At 52.1% G+C, this 13,133-nt stretch overlaps 1 protein-coding gene across 1 annotated transcript in view; it reads right to left on the bottom strand.

The window, feature by feature from the left end:
- Positions 1-7,896, bottom strand: part of LOC142257690 (ephrin-A3-like) — a 183,196-nt gene extending 175,300 nt beyond the window's left edge. The window contains exon 1 of the mRNA XM_075329825.1: positions 7,809-7,896. Coding sequence (XP_075185940.1) covers positions 7,809-7,896 — 88 coding nt within the window. The remainder of the gene's footprint in view (positions 1-7,808) is intronic.
- Between the last annotated feature and the right edge of the window lie 5,237 nt (positions 7,897-13,133).

Raw genomic sequence — 13,133 nt, 5'->3', positions numbered from 1 at the left:
ATAGAGCCGCGATCACATGAAGAACAGACGTGTGAGGATTATATAGAGCCGCGATCACATGAAGAACAGACGTGTGAGGATTATATAGAGCCGCGATCACATGAAGAAGAGACATGTGAGGATTATATAGAGCCGCGATCACATGAACAGACGTGAGGATTATATAGAGCCGCGATCACATGAAGAAGAGACGTGAGGATTATATAGAGCCACGATCACATGAAGAACAGACGTGTGAGGATTATATAGAGCCGCGATAACATGAAGAAGAGACGCGTGAGGATTATATAGAGCCGCGATAACATGAAGAGACGTGTGAGGATTATATAGAGCCGCGATCACATGAAGAAGAGACGTGTGAGGATTATATAGAGCCGCGATCACATGAAGGACAGACGTGAGGATTATATAGAGCCGCGATCACATGAAGAAGAGACGTGTGAGGATTATATAGAGCCGCGATCACATGAAGAACAGACGTGAGGATTATATAGAGCCGCGATCACATGAAGAACAGACGTGTGAGGATTATATAGAGCCGCGATCACATGAAGAACAGACGTGAGGATTATATAGAGCCGCGATCACATGAAGAAGAGACGCATGAGGATTATATAGAGCCACGATCACATGAAGAAGAGACGCATGAGGATTATATAGAGCCGCGATCACATGAAGAACAGACGTGAGGATTATATAGAGCCACGATCACATGAAGAACAGACGTGTGAGGATTATATAGAGCTGCAATCACATGAAGAACAGACTTGAGGATTATATAGAGCCGCGATCACATGAAGAACAGACGTGTGAGGATTATATAGAGCCGCGATCACATGAAGGACAGACGTGTGAGGATTATATAGAGCCGCGATCACATGAAGAACAGACTTGAGGATTATATAGAGCCGCGATCACATGAAGAGACGTGAGGATTATATAGAGCCACGATCACATGAAGAACAGACGTGTGAGGATTATATAGAGCCGCGATCACATGAAGAACAGACGTGAGGATTATATAGAGCCGTCATCACATGAAGAACAGACGTGTGAGGATTATATAGAGCCGCGATCACATGAAGGACAGACGTGAGGAATATATAGAGCCGCGATCACATGAAGAGACGTGAGGATTATATAGAGCCACGATCACATGAAGAACAGACGTGTGAGGATTATATAGAGCTGCGATCACATGAAGAACAGACGTGTGAGGATTATATAGAGCCGCGATCACATGAAGAACAGACGTGTGAGGATTATATAGAGCCGCGATCACATGAAGTACAGACGTGAGGATTACATAGAGCCGCAATCACATGAAGAAGAGACGTGAGGATTACATAGAGCCGCAATCACATGAAGAAGAGACGTGAGGATTATATAGAGCCGCGATCACATGAAGAACAGACGTGAGGATTATATAGAGCCGCGATCACATTAGGAGACGCGTGAGGATTATATAGAGCCGCGATCACATGAAGAACAGACGTGAGGATTATATAGAGCTGCAATCACATTAGGAGACGCGTGAGGATTATATAGAGCCGCGATCACATGAAGAACAGACGTGTGAGGATTATATAAAGCCGCGATCACATGAAGAACAGACTTGAGGATTATATATAGCCGCGATCACATGAAGGAGAGACGTGTGAGGATTATATAGAGCCGCGATCACATGAAGAGACGTGTGAGGATTATATAGAGCCACGATCACATGAAGAACAGACGTGTGAGGATTATATAGAGCCGCGATCACATGAAGAACAGACGTGAGGATTATATAGAGCCGCGATCACATGAAGAACAGACGTGAGGATTATATAGAGCCACGATCACATGAAGAACAGACGTGAGGATTATATAGAGCCGCAATCACATGAAGAAGAGATGTGAGGATTATATAGAGCCGCGATCACATGAAGAACAGACGTAAGGATTATATAGAGCCGCGATCACATGAAGAACAGACGTGGGAGGATTATATAGAGCCACGATCACATGAAGAACAGACGTGTGAGGATTATATAGAGCCGCGATCACATGAAGAAGAGACGCATGAGGATTATATAGAGCCGCGATAACATGAAGAACAGACGTGAGGATTATATAGAGCCGCGATCACATGAAGAGATGTGAGGAGAAACCAGTCTATCAACACCAGGACCAGCGCCTAATACAACCCCCCATCATCAGCCCCCACACAGCGCTCCTGCCCTAATACACCCCCAACCCCCATCATCAGCCCCCTCACAGCGCTCCTGCCCTAATACACCCCCACCCCATCATCAGCCCCCACACAGCGCTGCTGCCCTAATACACCAACCCCCCATCAGCCCCCACACAGCGCTCCTGCCCTAATACACCAACCCCCCCATCAGCCCCCACACAGCGCTCCTGCCCTAATACACCCCATCCCCATCAGCCCCCACACAACGCTCCTGCCCTTATACACGCCCACCCCCATCATCAGCCCTCACACAGCGCTCCTGCCCTAATACACCCCCACCCCCATCATCAGCCCCCACACAGCGCTCCTGCCCTAATACACCAACCCCCATCATCAACCCCCACACAGCGCTCCTGCCCTAATACACCCCCACCCCCATCATCAGCCCCCACACAGCGCTCCTGCCCTAATACACCCCCACCCCCATCATCAGCCCCCACACAGCGCTCCTGCCCTAATACACCAACCCCCCATCATCAGCCCCCACACAGCGCTTCTGCCCTAATACACCCCCATCACCAGCCCCCACACAGAGCTCCTGCCCTAATACACCCCCATCATCAGCCCCAACACAGCGCTCCTGCCCTAAAACACCCCCACACAGCGCTCCTGCCCTAAAACATCACCACCCCCCATCATCAACCCCCACACAGCGCTCCTGCCCTAATACACCACCACCCCCCATCAGCCCCCACACAGCGCTCCTGCCCTAATACACCACCCCCCATCATCAGCCCCCACACAGCGCTCCTGCCCTAATACACCACCCCATCATCAGCCCCCACACAGCGCTCCTGCCCTAATACACCCCCATCATCAGCCCCCACACGCCGCTCCTGCCCTAATACACCACCATCCCCCATCATCAGCCCCCACAGGGCGCTCCTGCCCTAATACACCACCATCCCCCATTATCAGCCCCCACAGGGCGCTCCTGCCCTAATATACCACCACCACCCCATCATCAGCCCCACACAGCGCTCCTGCCCTAATACACCCCCACCCCCATCATCAGCCCCCACACGGCGCTCCTGCCCTAATACACCACCACCCCCCATCATCAGCCCCCACACGGCGCTCCTGCCCTAATATACCACCACCCCCATCATCAGCCCCCACACGGCGCTCCTGCCCTAATACACCCCCACCCCCATCATCAGCCCCCACACAGCGCTCCTGCCCTAATACACCACCACCCCCATCAGCCCCACACAGCGCTCCTGCCCTAATACACCCCCACCCCCCATCAGCCCCACACAGCGCTCCTGCCCTAATACACCCCCACCCCCCATCATCAGCCCCCACACAGCGCTCCTGCCCTAATACTCCCCCAACCCCATCAGCCTCAACACAACGCTCCAGCCCTAATACACCCCCACCCCCATCATCAGCCCCCACACGGCGCTCCTGGCCTAATACACCCCCACCCCCCCATCAGCCCCCACACAGCACTCATGCCCCAATACACCCCCATGCAGCGATCTTGCCCTAATACACCCCCACCCCCCCATCATTAGCCCCCACACAGCGCTCTTGTCCTAATACACCCCCACCCCCCCATCATTAGCCCCCACACAGCGCTCTTGCCCTAATACACCACCACCCCTATCATCAGCCCCCACACGGCGGGGGGGATTGAGATGGAGGAGGAGATGGGGATATATACAAAGAGGAGGATGAGGAGGAGGAGAGTACAGGGATATGTACGAGGAAGAGGAGGATAGGAGGGGGATCTCTACGGGCCGCTGGAGAGGATGAGGGATCTTTATGAGGGTGGAGGAGACGAAGGAGGGGGAGCTATATGGGGCAGCGACGAAGAGGAATCTATACAGGGGCAAAGGAGAGAGGGGGATTTATACAGTGGAGATGGGGAGCTGTGCAGGGCAGTGGAGGATCCGTGCGGGAGAAGCAGAAAGGAGAGGAGGGGGAAGCGTGCGGGGCCCGAGGAGAGGGCAACCTGCATAGGGGCGGAGCAGAGGGCAACCTGCATAGGGGCGGAGCAGAGGGCCACCTGCATAGGGGCGGAGCAGAGGGCAACCTGTATAGGGGCGGAGCAGAGGGCAACCTGTATAGGGGCGGAGCAGAGGGCAACCTGCATAGGGGCGGAGGAGAGGGCAACCTGCATAGGGGCGGAGCAGAGGGCAACCTGCATAGGGGCGGAGCAGAGGGCAACCTGCATAGGGGCGGAGCAGAGGGCAACCTGCATAGGGGCGGAGCAGAGGGCAACCTGCATAGGGGGCGGAGCAGAGGGCAACCTGCAAAGGGGGCGGAGCAGAGGGCAACCTGCATAGGGGCGGAGCAGAGGGCAACCTGCATAGGGGGCGGAGCAGAGGGCAACCTGCATAGGGGGCGGAGCAGAGGGCAACCTGCATAGGGGCGGAGCAGAGGGCAACCTGCATGGGCGCGGAGCAGAGGGCAAACTGCATAGGGGCGGAGCAGAGGGCAACCTGCATAGGGGCGGAGCAGAGGGCAACCTGCATAGGGGCGGAGCAGAGGGCAACCTACATAGGGGCGGAGCAGAGGGCAACCTGCATAGGGGCGGAGCAGAGGGCAACCTGCATAGGGGCGGAGGAGAGGGCAACCTGCATAGGGGCTGAGGAGAGGACAACCTGCATAGGGGCGGAGGAGAGGGCAACCTGCATAGGGGCGGAGGAGAGGGCAACCTGCATAGGGGCTGAGGAGAGGACAACCTGCATAGGGGCGGAGGAGAGGGCAACCTGCATAGGGGCGGAGGAGAGGACAACCTGCATAGGGGCGGAGGAGAGTGCAACCTGCATAGGGGCGGAGCAGAGGGCAACCTGCATAGGGGCGGAGCAAAGGGCAACCTGCATAGGGGCGGAGGAGAGGGCAACCTGCATAGGGGCTGAGGAGAGGACAACCTGCATAGGGGCGGAGGAGAGGGCAACCTGCATAGGGGCGGAGGAGAGGGCAACCTGCATAGAGGCGGAGCAGAGGGCAACCTGCATAGGGGCGGAGCAGAGGGCAACCTGCATAGGGGCGGAGGAGAGGACAACCTGCATAGGGGCGGAGCAGAGGGCAACCTGCATGGGGGCGGAGCAGAGGGCAAACTGCATAGGGGCGGAGCAGAGGGCAACCTGCATAGGGGCTGAGGAGAGGACAACCTGCATAGGGGCGGAGGAGAGGGCAACCTGCATAGGGGCGGAGGAGAGGGCAACCTGCATGGGGACGGAGCAGAGGGCAAACTGCATAGGGGCGGAGCAGAGGGCAACCTGCATAGGGGCAGAGCAGAGGGCAACCTGCATAGGGGCGGAGCAGAGGGCAACCTGCATAGGGGCGGAGCAGAGGGCAACCTGCATAGGGGCGGAGCAGAGGGCAACCTGCATAGGGGCGGAGCAGAGGGCAACCTGAATAGGGGCGGAGCAAAGGGCAACCTGCATAGGGGCGGAGCAGAGGGCAACCTGCATAGGGGCGGAGCAGAGGGCAACCTGCATAGGAGCGGAGCAAAGGGCAACCTGCATAGGGGCGGAGGAGAGGGCAACCTGCATAGGGGCTGAGGAGAGGACAACCTGCATAGGGGCGGAGGAGAGGGCAACCTGCATAGGGGCGGAGGAGAGGACAACCTGCATAGGGGCGGAGGAGAGGTCAACCTGCATAGGGGCGGAGGAGAGGGCAACCTGTATAGGGGCGGAGGAGAGGACAACCTGCATAGGGGCGGAGCAGAGGTCAACCTGTATGGGGCGGAGCAGAGGTCAACCTGTATAGGGGCGGAGCAGAGGTCAACCTGTATAGGGGCGGAGGAGAGCACAACCTGTATAGGGGCGGAGGAGAGGACAACCTGTATAGGGGCGGAGGAGAGGACAACCTGTATAGGGGTGGAGGAGAGGACAACCTGTATAGGGGCGGAGGAGAGGACAACCTGTATAGGGGCGGAGGAGAGGACAACCTGTATAGGTGCGGAGGAGAGGACAACCTGTATAGGGGCGGAGGAGAGGACAACCTGTATAGGGGCGGAGGAGAGGACAACCTGTATAGGGGCGGAGGAGAGGACAACCTGTATAGGGGCGGAGGAGAGGACAACCTGTATAGGGGCGGAGGAGAGGACAACCTGTATAGGGGCGGAGGAGAGGACAACCTGCATAGGGGCGGAGGAGAGGACAACCTGTATAGGGGCGGAGGAGAGGACAACCTGTATAGGGGCGGAGGAGAGGACAACCTGTATAGGGGCGGAGGAGAGGACAACCTGTATAGGGGCGGAGGAGAGGACAACCTGTATAGGGGCGGAGGAGAGGACAACCTGCATAGGGGCGGAAGAAGGGCAACCTGTATAGGGGCGGAGGAGAGGACAACCTGCATAGGGGCGGAGGAGAGGACAACCTGTATAGGGGCGGAGGAGAGGACAACCTGCATAGGGGCGGAGGAGAGGACAACCTGTATAGGGGCGGAGGAGAGGACAACCTGTATAGGGGCGGAGGAGAGGACAACCTGTATAGGGGCGGAGGAGAGGACAACCTGCATAAGGGCGGAGGAGAGGACAACCTGCATATGGGCGGAGGAGAGGACAACCTGCATAGGGGCGGAGGAGAGGACAACCTGCATAGGGGCGGAGGAGAGGACAACCTGCATAGGGGCGGAGGAGAGGACAACCTGCATAGGGGCGGAGGAGAGGACAACCTGCATAGGGGCGGAGGAGAGGACAACCTGTATAGGGGCGGAGGAGAGGACAACCTGTTTTAGGCCACGCCCCCTAACCACACCCATTTCACAGTCACGCCCATATCCACTCCCCATCCACACCAAACCAATTTTTTCCCCCTCTAATGGTGCAGGAGACGTCCGGTCACTGCGGGGTCTCTGTATACTGTATATATGACCCCTGTAATGATACAGGAGACGTCCGATCACTGCGGGGTCTCTGTATACTGTATATGTGACCCCTGTAATGGTGCAGGAGACGTCCGGTCACTGCGGGGTCTCTGTATACTGTATATGTGACCCCTGTAATGGTGCAGGAGACGTCCGGTCACTGCGGGGTCTCTGTATACTGTATATGTGACCCCTGTAATGGTGCAGGAGACGTCCGGTCACTGCGGGGTCTCTGTATACTGTATATGTGACCCCTGTAATGGTGCAGGAGACGTCCGGTCACTGCGGGGTCTCTGTATACTGTATATGTGACCCCTGTAATGGTGCAGGAGACGTCCGGTCACTGCGGGGTCTCTGTATACTGTATATGTGCCCCAGTAATGGTGCAGGAGACGTCCGGTCACTGCGGGGTCTCTGTATACTGTATATGTGACCCCTGTAATGGTGCAGGAGACGTCCGGTCACTGCGGGGTCTCTGTATACTGTATATGTGACCCCTGTAATGGTGCAGGAGACGTCCGGTCACTGCGGGGTCTCTGTATACTGTATATGTGCCCCAGTAATGGTGCAGGAGACGTCCGGTCACTGCGGGGTCTCTGTATACTGTATATGTGACCCCTGTAATGGTGCAGGAGACGTCCGGTCACTGCGGGGTCTCTGTATACTGTATATGTGACCCCTGTAATGGTGTAGCAGGAGTATACTTTGGGGGTTTGCTTTTTTTTGGTTTTGCTTGTTTCTTTCGTACATTTGACCCCTTCATGTAAGGTCTTATGTTGTGGGCTTGCGGTGAGATCAGTGTCCGCCTCCTTGTCTTCCTCGCCCACGGTTTCCATGATGGGATGTTATTATGGGTGTCATGGATCTGTGTGAATAACCTGCTGTCCATTCGCTGACAACTTGTGAGCGTAGGGTGGGCAATTAATTCCAGAGAAAACCTCATGTAATGTTGCGGCTGTGCCCATAGGTCACTCCACACGTATGCGCGGTCATCCATTTTTGCACTGCGGTCACTCATGGTAGCATAAAGCCCACTATAACCACTTAACTTACCATTAATAAAGAATAAATACTCAGACACATGACATTTGGATAAAAATGGCCGTGGTGTTTTATTATTGGTAACTTGATAAATTAAATTCACCATATTATTGAAATTCAATAACCATAAAATTCCATAAATACCACCATAAAGTACCATTAACCACTTATAAAACCACAATCCACCCAACATAGTTGGGCGATTTTTTCCCAAACGGCCGAGTATTAACAATACGAGGCCCCCCCCAAACACCGCAGCCATTTTTCTATCATATTCTGGATACCCACATTAAAAATGTCCAGACCAACGTCAGAGAGATGTACCCCATCAGACCTGTACAGGCCAACCGTAAAACCTTCCAGATCACTATGGCGATATGAGAAGTCGCCCAAACTAACAAAAAATTTTGCCATGTCACGATTGACACGTTTCCTTATTTTTTCCAAAAAGGCAAGCTGGCCATTCCAAACCAGTCTCGGAACAATTTCAGAAAAAATCAATGCTGAATAAGGAAAAAGATTCTTTATGAGCGCAAAATCTCTGCGGAAATTAAATAACAAGTCCAAAGTCTTAATTTTACCCAAGTCATTCCCTCCAATGTGTAAAATTATAAGGTCAGGATACGGATGAGTCAACAGCATACCTTTTAAGGTGCCAAGTAAATTAGAAAATTTCAGACCCCTTATACCGTACCAAAAAACATTTATCAGTTCATACTGAAAAGATAAGTTTTCTGTGTAACTTCTACAAGCCGCTCTCCTCTGCGCCCAGTGTATAAACGAATGGCCTACAAGCCAAATCACCATTGGGCCTAGAATTGGAGAGAGACAGAATAAATTAATTATAATAAATTCGGGCGTATATACAACTGATAGCGTTTTGACGCCCATCTGCCAATTTTACCAATTCTTTTTCCCGAGAGGCCAGCTCTTGCTGCCTCGGTTGCCGCCCCGATCCGAAAAGAATGTGATGAGAAGTTGGAGCTATCTAGCTGCAACTTAACCATACATTTTTTTAATATTGCATTAAATTGAAACTTAGTGGCAGGCGAACCGTCTACATGTAAAAACAACAAACCCGGGGTATCCCCCCGTACAGTAAGCCATTTACATAAATTGGTGACGGGGCATATACATGAATCCCATAAAGGACGCAACTTCACAGAACACCCTTTACCAAGTTGATCCATTTTGGACCTACTAATAAATAACACCGCACAAGAGTCAGATACATAAACATCCTTTCTATATAAACCCGAGGTGTCGTACCGACTATGGGACAACAACTCACTAATTCTGAGTGCTGCGAAGAAACAAAGCACAAAAGCTGCACGAAATAAACATAACTCAAAATTGTTAAAACAAACTTCACTCAACATAAACCATAATCTTTCTAAGAGATTCACGGATATAGGCCTGCGGCGATCAGGCACAACACAACCTTTTTTACAACCCTTTAGCGCCTGCCGAACCACAAATAAGCTTAATAGAGACTCCTCACCATATAATTTTAAGAAAAAAGAAATTCCACAAAATGTTTTATACAAAAAATTATAACGATAACCTAAACAAACATAAAAATTCAAAAAACCAAGTGCTGTCGACACATCACACTTGCGGGGAACCAGATTCCTGGAATCACAAAATTGATTCCATGCCAACCAAGCAGCCGAGTATGCCTTCCAAGTCCCTGGTGCAATAGAATTTTTAATGGAATCTGCTACTAATCCAAAATTGCCTCCCACAACTGGGACGGGCATGCAGTCAAAAGGGATCCATCTTTCCTGAACTCTTCCTGAATTCCACTAACCGCTGAGAAGAGAGGTAAAAAACGGAAGCATTATTGCACTCAGGAGCAAAACGAGCCTTCAACCAAATATTCCACTTCAGACACAATAGAACCAATCTGCGCAACACACCACCCAGAAACCTACACTTCACCACCAAGGTGTTCAAAGCAAAAACCAAACCTTGACAATGCGATATGAGTATAATCCTCCTATTCGCTAGTTCCTTACCCCAAATATGCACTGAAACAAAAACCGGAAAAAGCTCCAATAACACCTGCTTCTCCAGCAAACCTTCCGACAACCAAGATGAAGGCCATGAAGAAAAGCACCAGTGTGTACGAAAAATCGTACCGAACCCCACTTCCTTAGACACCCCTGTAAACCAAAGGAGATCCTGAGACAACATAAAATCCTGTTGAACGCAGCTAATCCCGTTGAAACTTTCTAAAAATTCATACCAAATTCTTAAATCCTTCCTCATCTCACACGAAATTCTAATGTGTGAACCTGAACACCTAACACCCTTAGTTGCATCATACAAACGTCTGGAAAACACTCTCCCCATTGGCAGAATTCTTAATGCAAAGTTCAAACCACCCAGCAGAGATTGGAGCTCTCGCAGGGTACACTTTTTCTTCACTAAAAAACTCGCGATACAGCCTTTTAACTTCGTAATCTTCTGGCCAGGGAGCCTCAATTCCATTTTTTGTGAATCCAAAACAATCCCTAAAAACTCAAGCTCCGTACAAGGGAAAACTGTTTTATCCTGAGCTAACGGCACCCCAAAAAACTTCATCAAACCCAAAAATTTATTTAGCAATTGCAAACAACGTCCTGACCTACCAACAAAAAGGAAATCGTCCAAATAATGTAACATACCCCCCTCTGGAAACCCCTCCTGAACTGACCAATGCAAAAACGTGGAAAAGGACTCAAAATAATAACATGATAAAGAAAAACCCATAGGGAGGCACCTGTCAAAATAAAAAGAGCCCTCAAAACAAAAACCCAAAGAATTAAAACCCAAGGGGTTAATTGGCAGAAGCCGGAAGGCAGACTTGATATCAGATTTGGCCAGGAAACAATCCGGGCCAAACTTCCGTAGCAAATCCATAGCCTCATCAAAGGATGTGTAACTCACCGAAGATGCATTAGGATCAATAGCATCATTCAGTGAGCTACCTGCTGGATAAGACAGGTGATGTATGATCCTAAAAGAATTAACCTCCTTCTTGGGGACAACCCCCAAAGGTGATATCCTAAAATTTGTAAACGGAGGAAATTCAAAAGGACCAGACACCCTGCCTAACAACAGCTCTTTTTCAATATGTGCCCTGACTACCTCCTTATGGCTATCAACTGATTGTAAATTCCTAGTTACATTACAACCTATACCTTCAAAAGAAGGTACAGGAAAACCTGCCTGAAACCCACTACGAACCAGAGCTGCCTTCGGCCTGTCTGGAAAACGGTCTAGCCACGGGAGCATTCCTTCCAGGCTCACTGGAGTCTGAGCCTTTGAAAAACTGCTCCCTAACACCAGATGGCTGTACCGTGGACTGACCATGCTTTTTAAAACATTTAAACAAGGGGTGAGCCCCGCCACAAAACGAGCACTCATGGCGAAAGCGACAGGTACCCTGCCACTTGCACGAGGACTCATTGAATGCAAAGCACACCCCCCTTTTTGAATTGACATTCACCTGCTGTCTGTGAGGGTTCTGTCGCTGAGGCAGCATTAAATTCAGCCATAACCCGACATCCTTAACACCCCACTTGACAGCAGGGTGAACCGCCAACTTCTGCCTGAAAGACTCATCGTAATTCAGCCACGCTAAGCCACCGAAATTACGATAAGCCTCCAGAATACAATCTTGGTGCTGAAACAAACCACTACACAATTTAGGAAACTTCTCCCCAAGAACTGCAGCATAAATGGAGAAAGCCTGTAACCATGAATAAAATGATTTAAAATTTTTCTTTCGTTCTGACTCAACCTCTTGTTTTCCATCCGGTTTCTCCACTTTATGCTGCAGTTCCCTAGCAACCGGTAACAGAGAAAAGATCTCTACATAATCTTGTCTCCAAATCTTTTCCTTAAGAGAAGCACTGAGATGAAAACCCAAAGGGGAAACATCACATGTCAGTGCTTCCTTTAAATGAGACTCTGCCACCCCAGGGAACCTGTCCTGAATAGAAACTTCAGCAACAGGTGCCTGGGGTAGCACTACATGGCCCCCAAGCATTTCAGACAAAGTCCTAATGACCATGTCCTTTACACAATTAACATTGGGTGCTCCAGCAAGGGGGCTCTCACCATGTCCTCCGCTCCCGGGTCCATCCAACGCGCTGTACTGGGGTTGACGACCTCCGCTCGCTGCGACGTCCTCTTCGGATTCTTCTGTCGAGCTCCAGACCTGCGTCGCCGCCGCCAAAGCCCCAGCTGAGCTCTTTTGCAATGGGGCTGGCGGCGCGTACAGGCCCGTGAGCGACCCAGGATCTCCGCTATACCCGGCCACAACAGCCGGAGCGGAACTCCCGACGGCGACTTCCGGGATAATCGCCCGCCGAGCCTTCTGGGAGTCGCGCCCTGATGACGCGGCCAAATCTCGTCGGCTTCTTGGGCGGTCTCGCGATGCTCCGGACCCTCCTCTCGCCGGAACTCCCGCCTCTCGCGATGTCTCCGGCGTCTTCCTCCCATCGCCGCGCCGACCGCGAGCAGATGCCGACCTCTTCCTCCCTCCGCCGGACCGCTGAGAACATGATGCAGGCGGTGAGTAGACGTCGCTCTTCATCCTCTTCTTCCGCAGGGATCTCCGGACGTCTTCTCCTTCTCCGGGCCGCAGAAGTTCTTCCCTCCGCGCAGGAACGCCGGCGAGATCCGAAGCTGGATCCAGGACCGCTTCGGCGGCTTCGTTCACCGGCGCCAGACACCTCTTCAGCCACTCCTCGCCGTCCGCTGCGCCGACCCGAGCCATCATCTTCTCCAGGAGGGACTCCATCTGGATTCTTCTTTCTTCACAGCTGGAAACTGACACAGCTGGCTCACAGCTGGCTCCTTATAAAGGCAAGTCTCCTGCATATTTACCTCCGTCCACCAATGACAGACTTTAAAATTGGCGCGCAGCAGGCTGACCAATCACACAGCCTGCTCGCGTTACTCACAGGGGGCAGATTAACCCCATAAATTCCCATCATAACAACTTCCATTACCACCACGCAGCAGGCTGACCAATCACAGC

The sequence above is a fragment of the Anomaloglossus baeobatrachus genome, chromosome 12 (genome assembly GCF_048569485.1).
Source record: "Anomaloglossus baeobatrachus isolate aAnoBae1 chromosome 12, aAnoBae1.hap1, whole genome shotgun sequence".
NCBI classification, from domain to species: Eukaryota; Metazoa; Chordata; class Amphibia; order Anura; family Aromobatidae; genus Anomaloglossus; species Anomaloglossus baeobatrachus.
The sequence above is the reverse complement of the archived record's forward strand: the minus strand, read 5'-3'. Positions and strand labels throughout refer to the sequence as shown.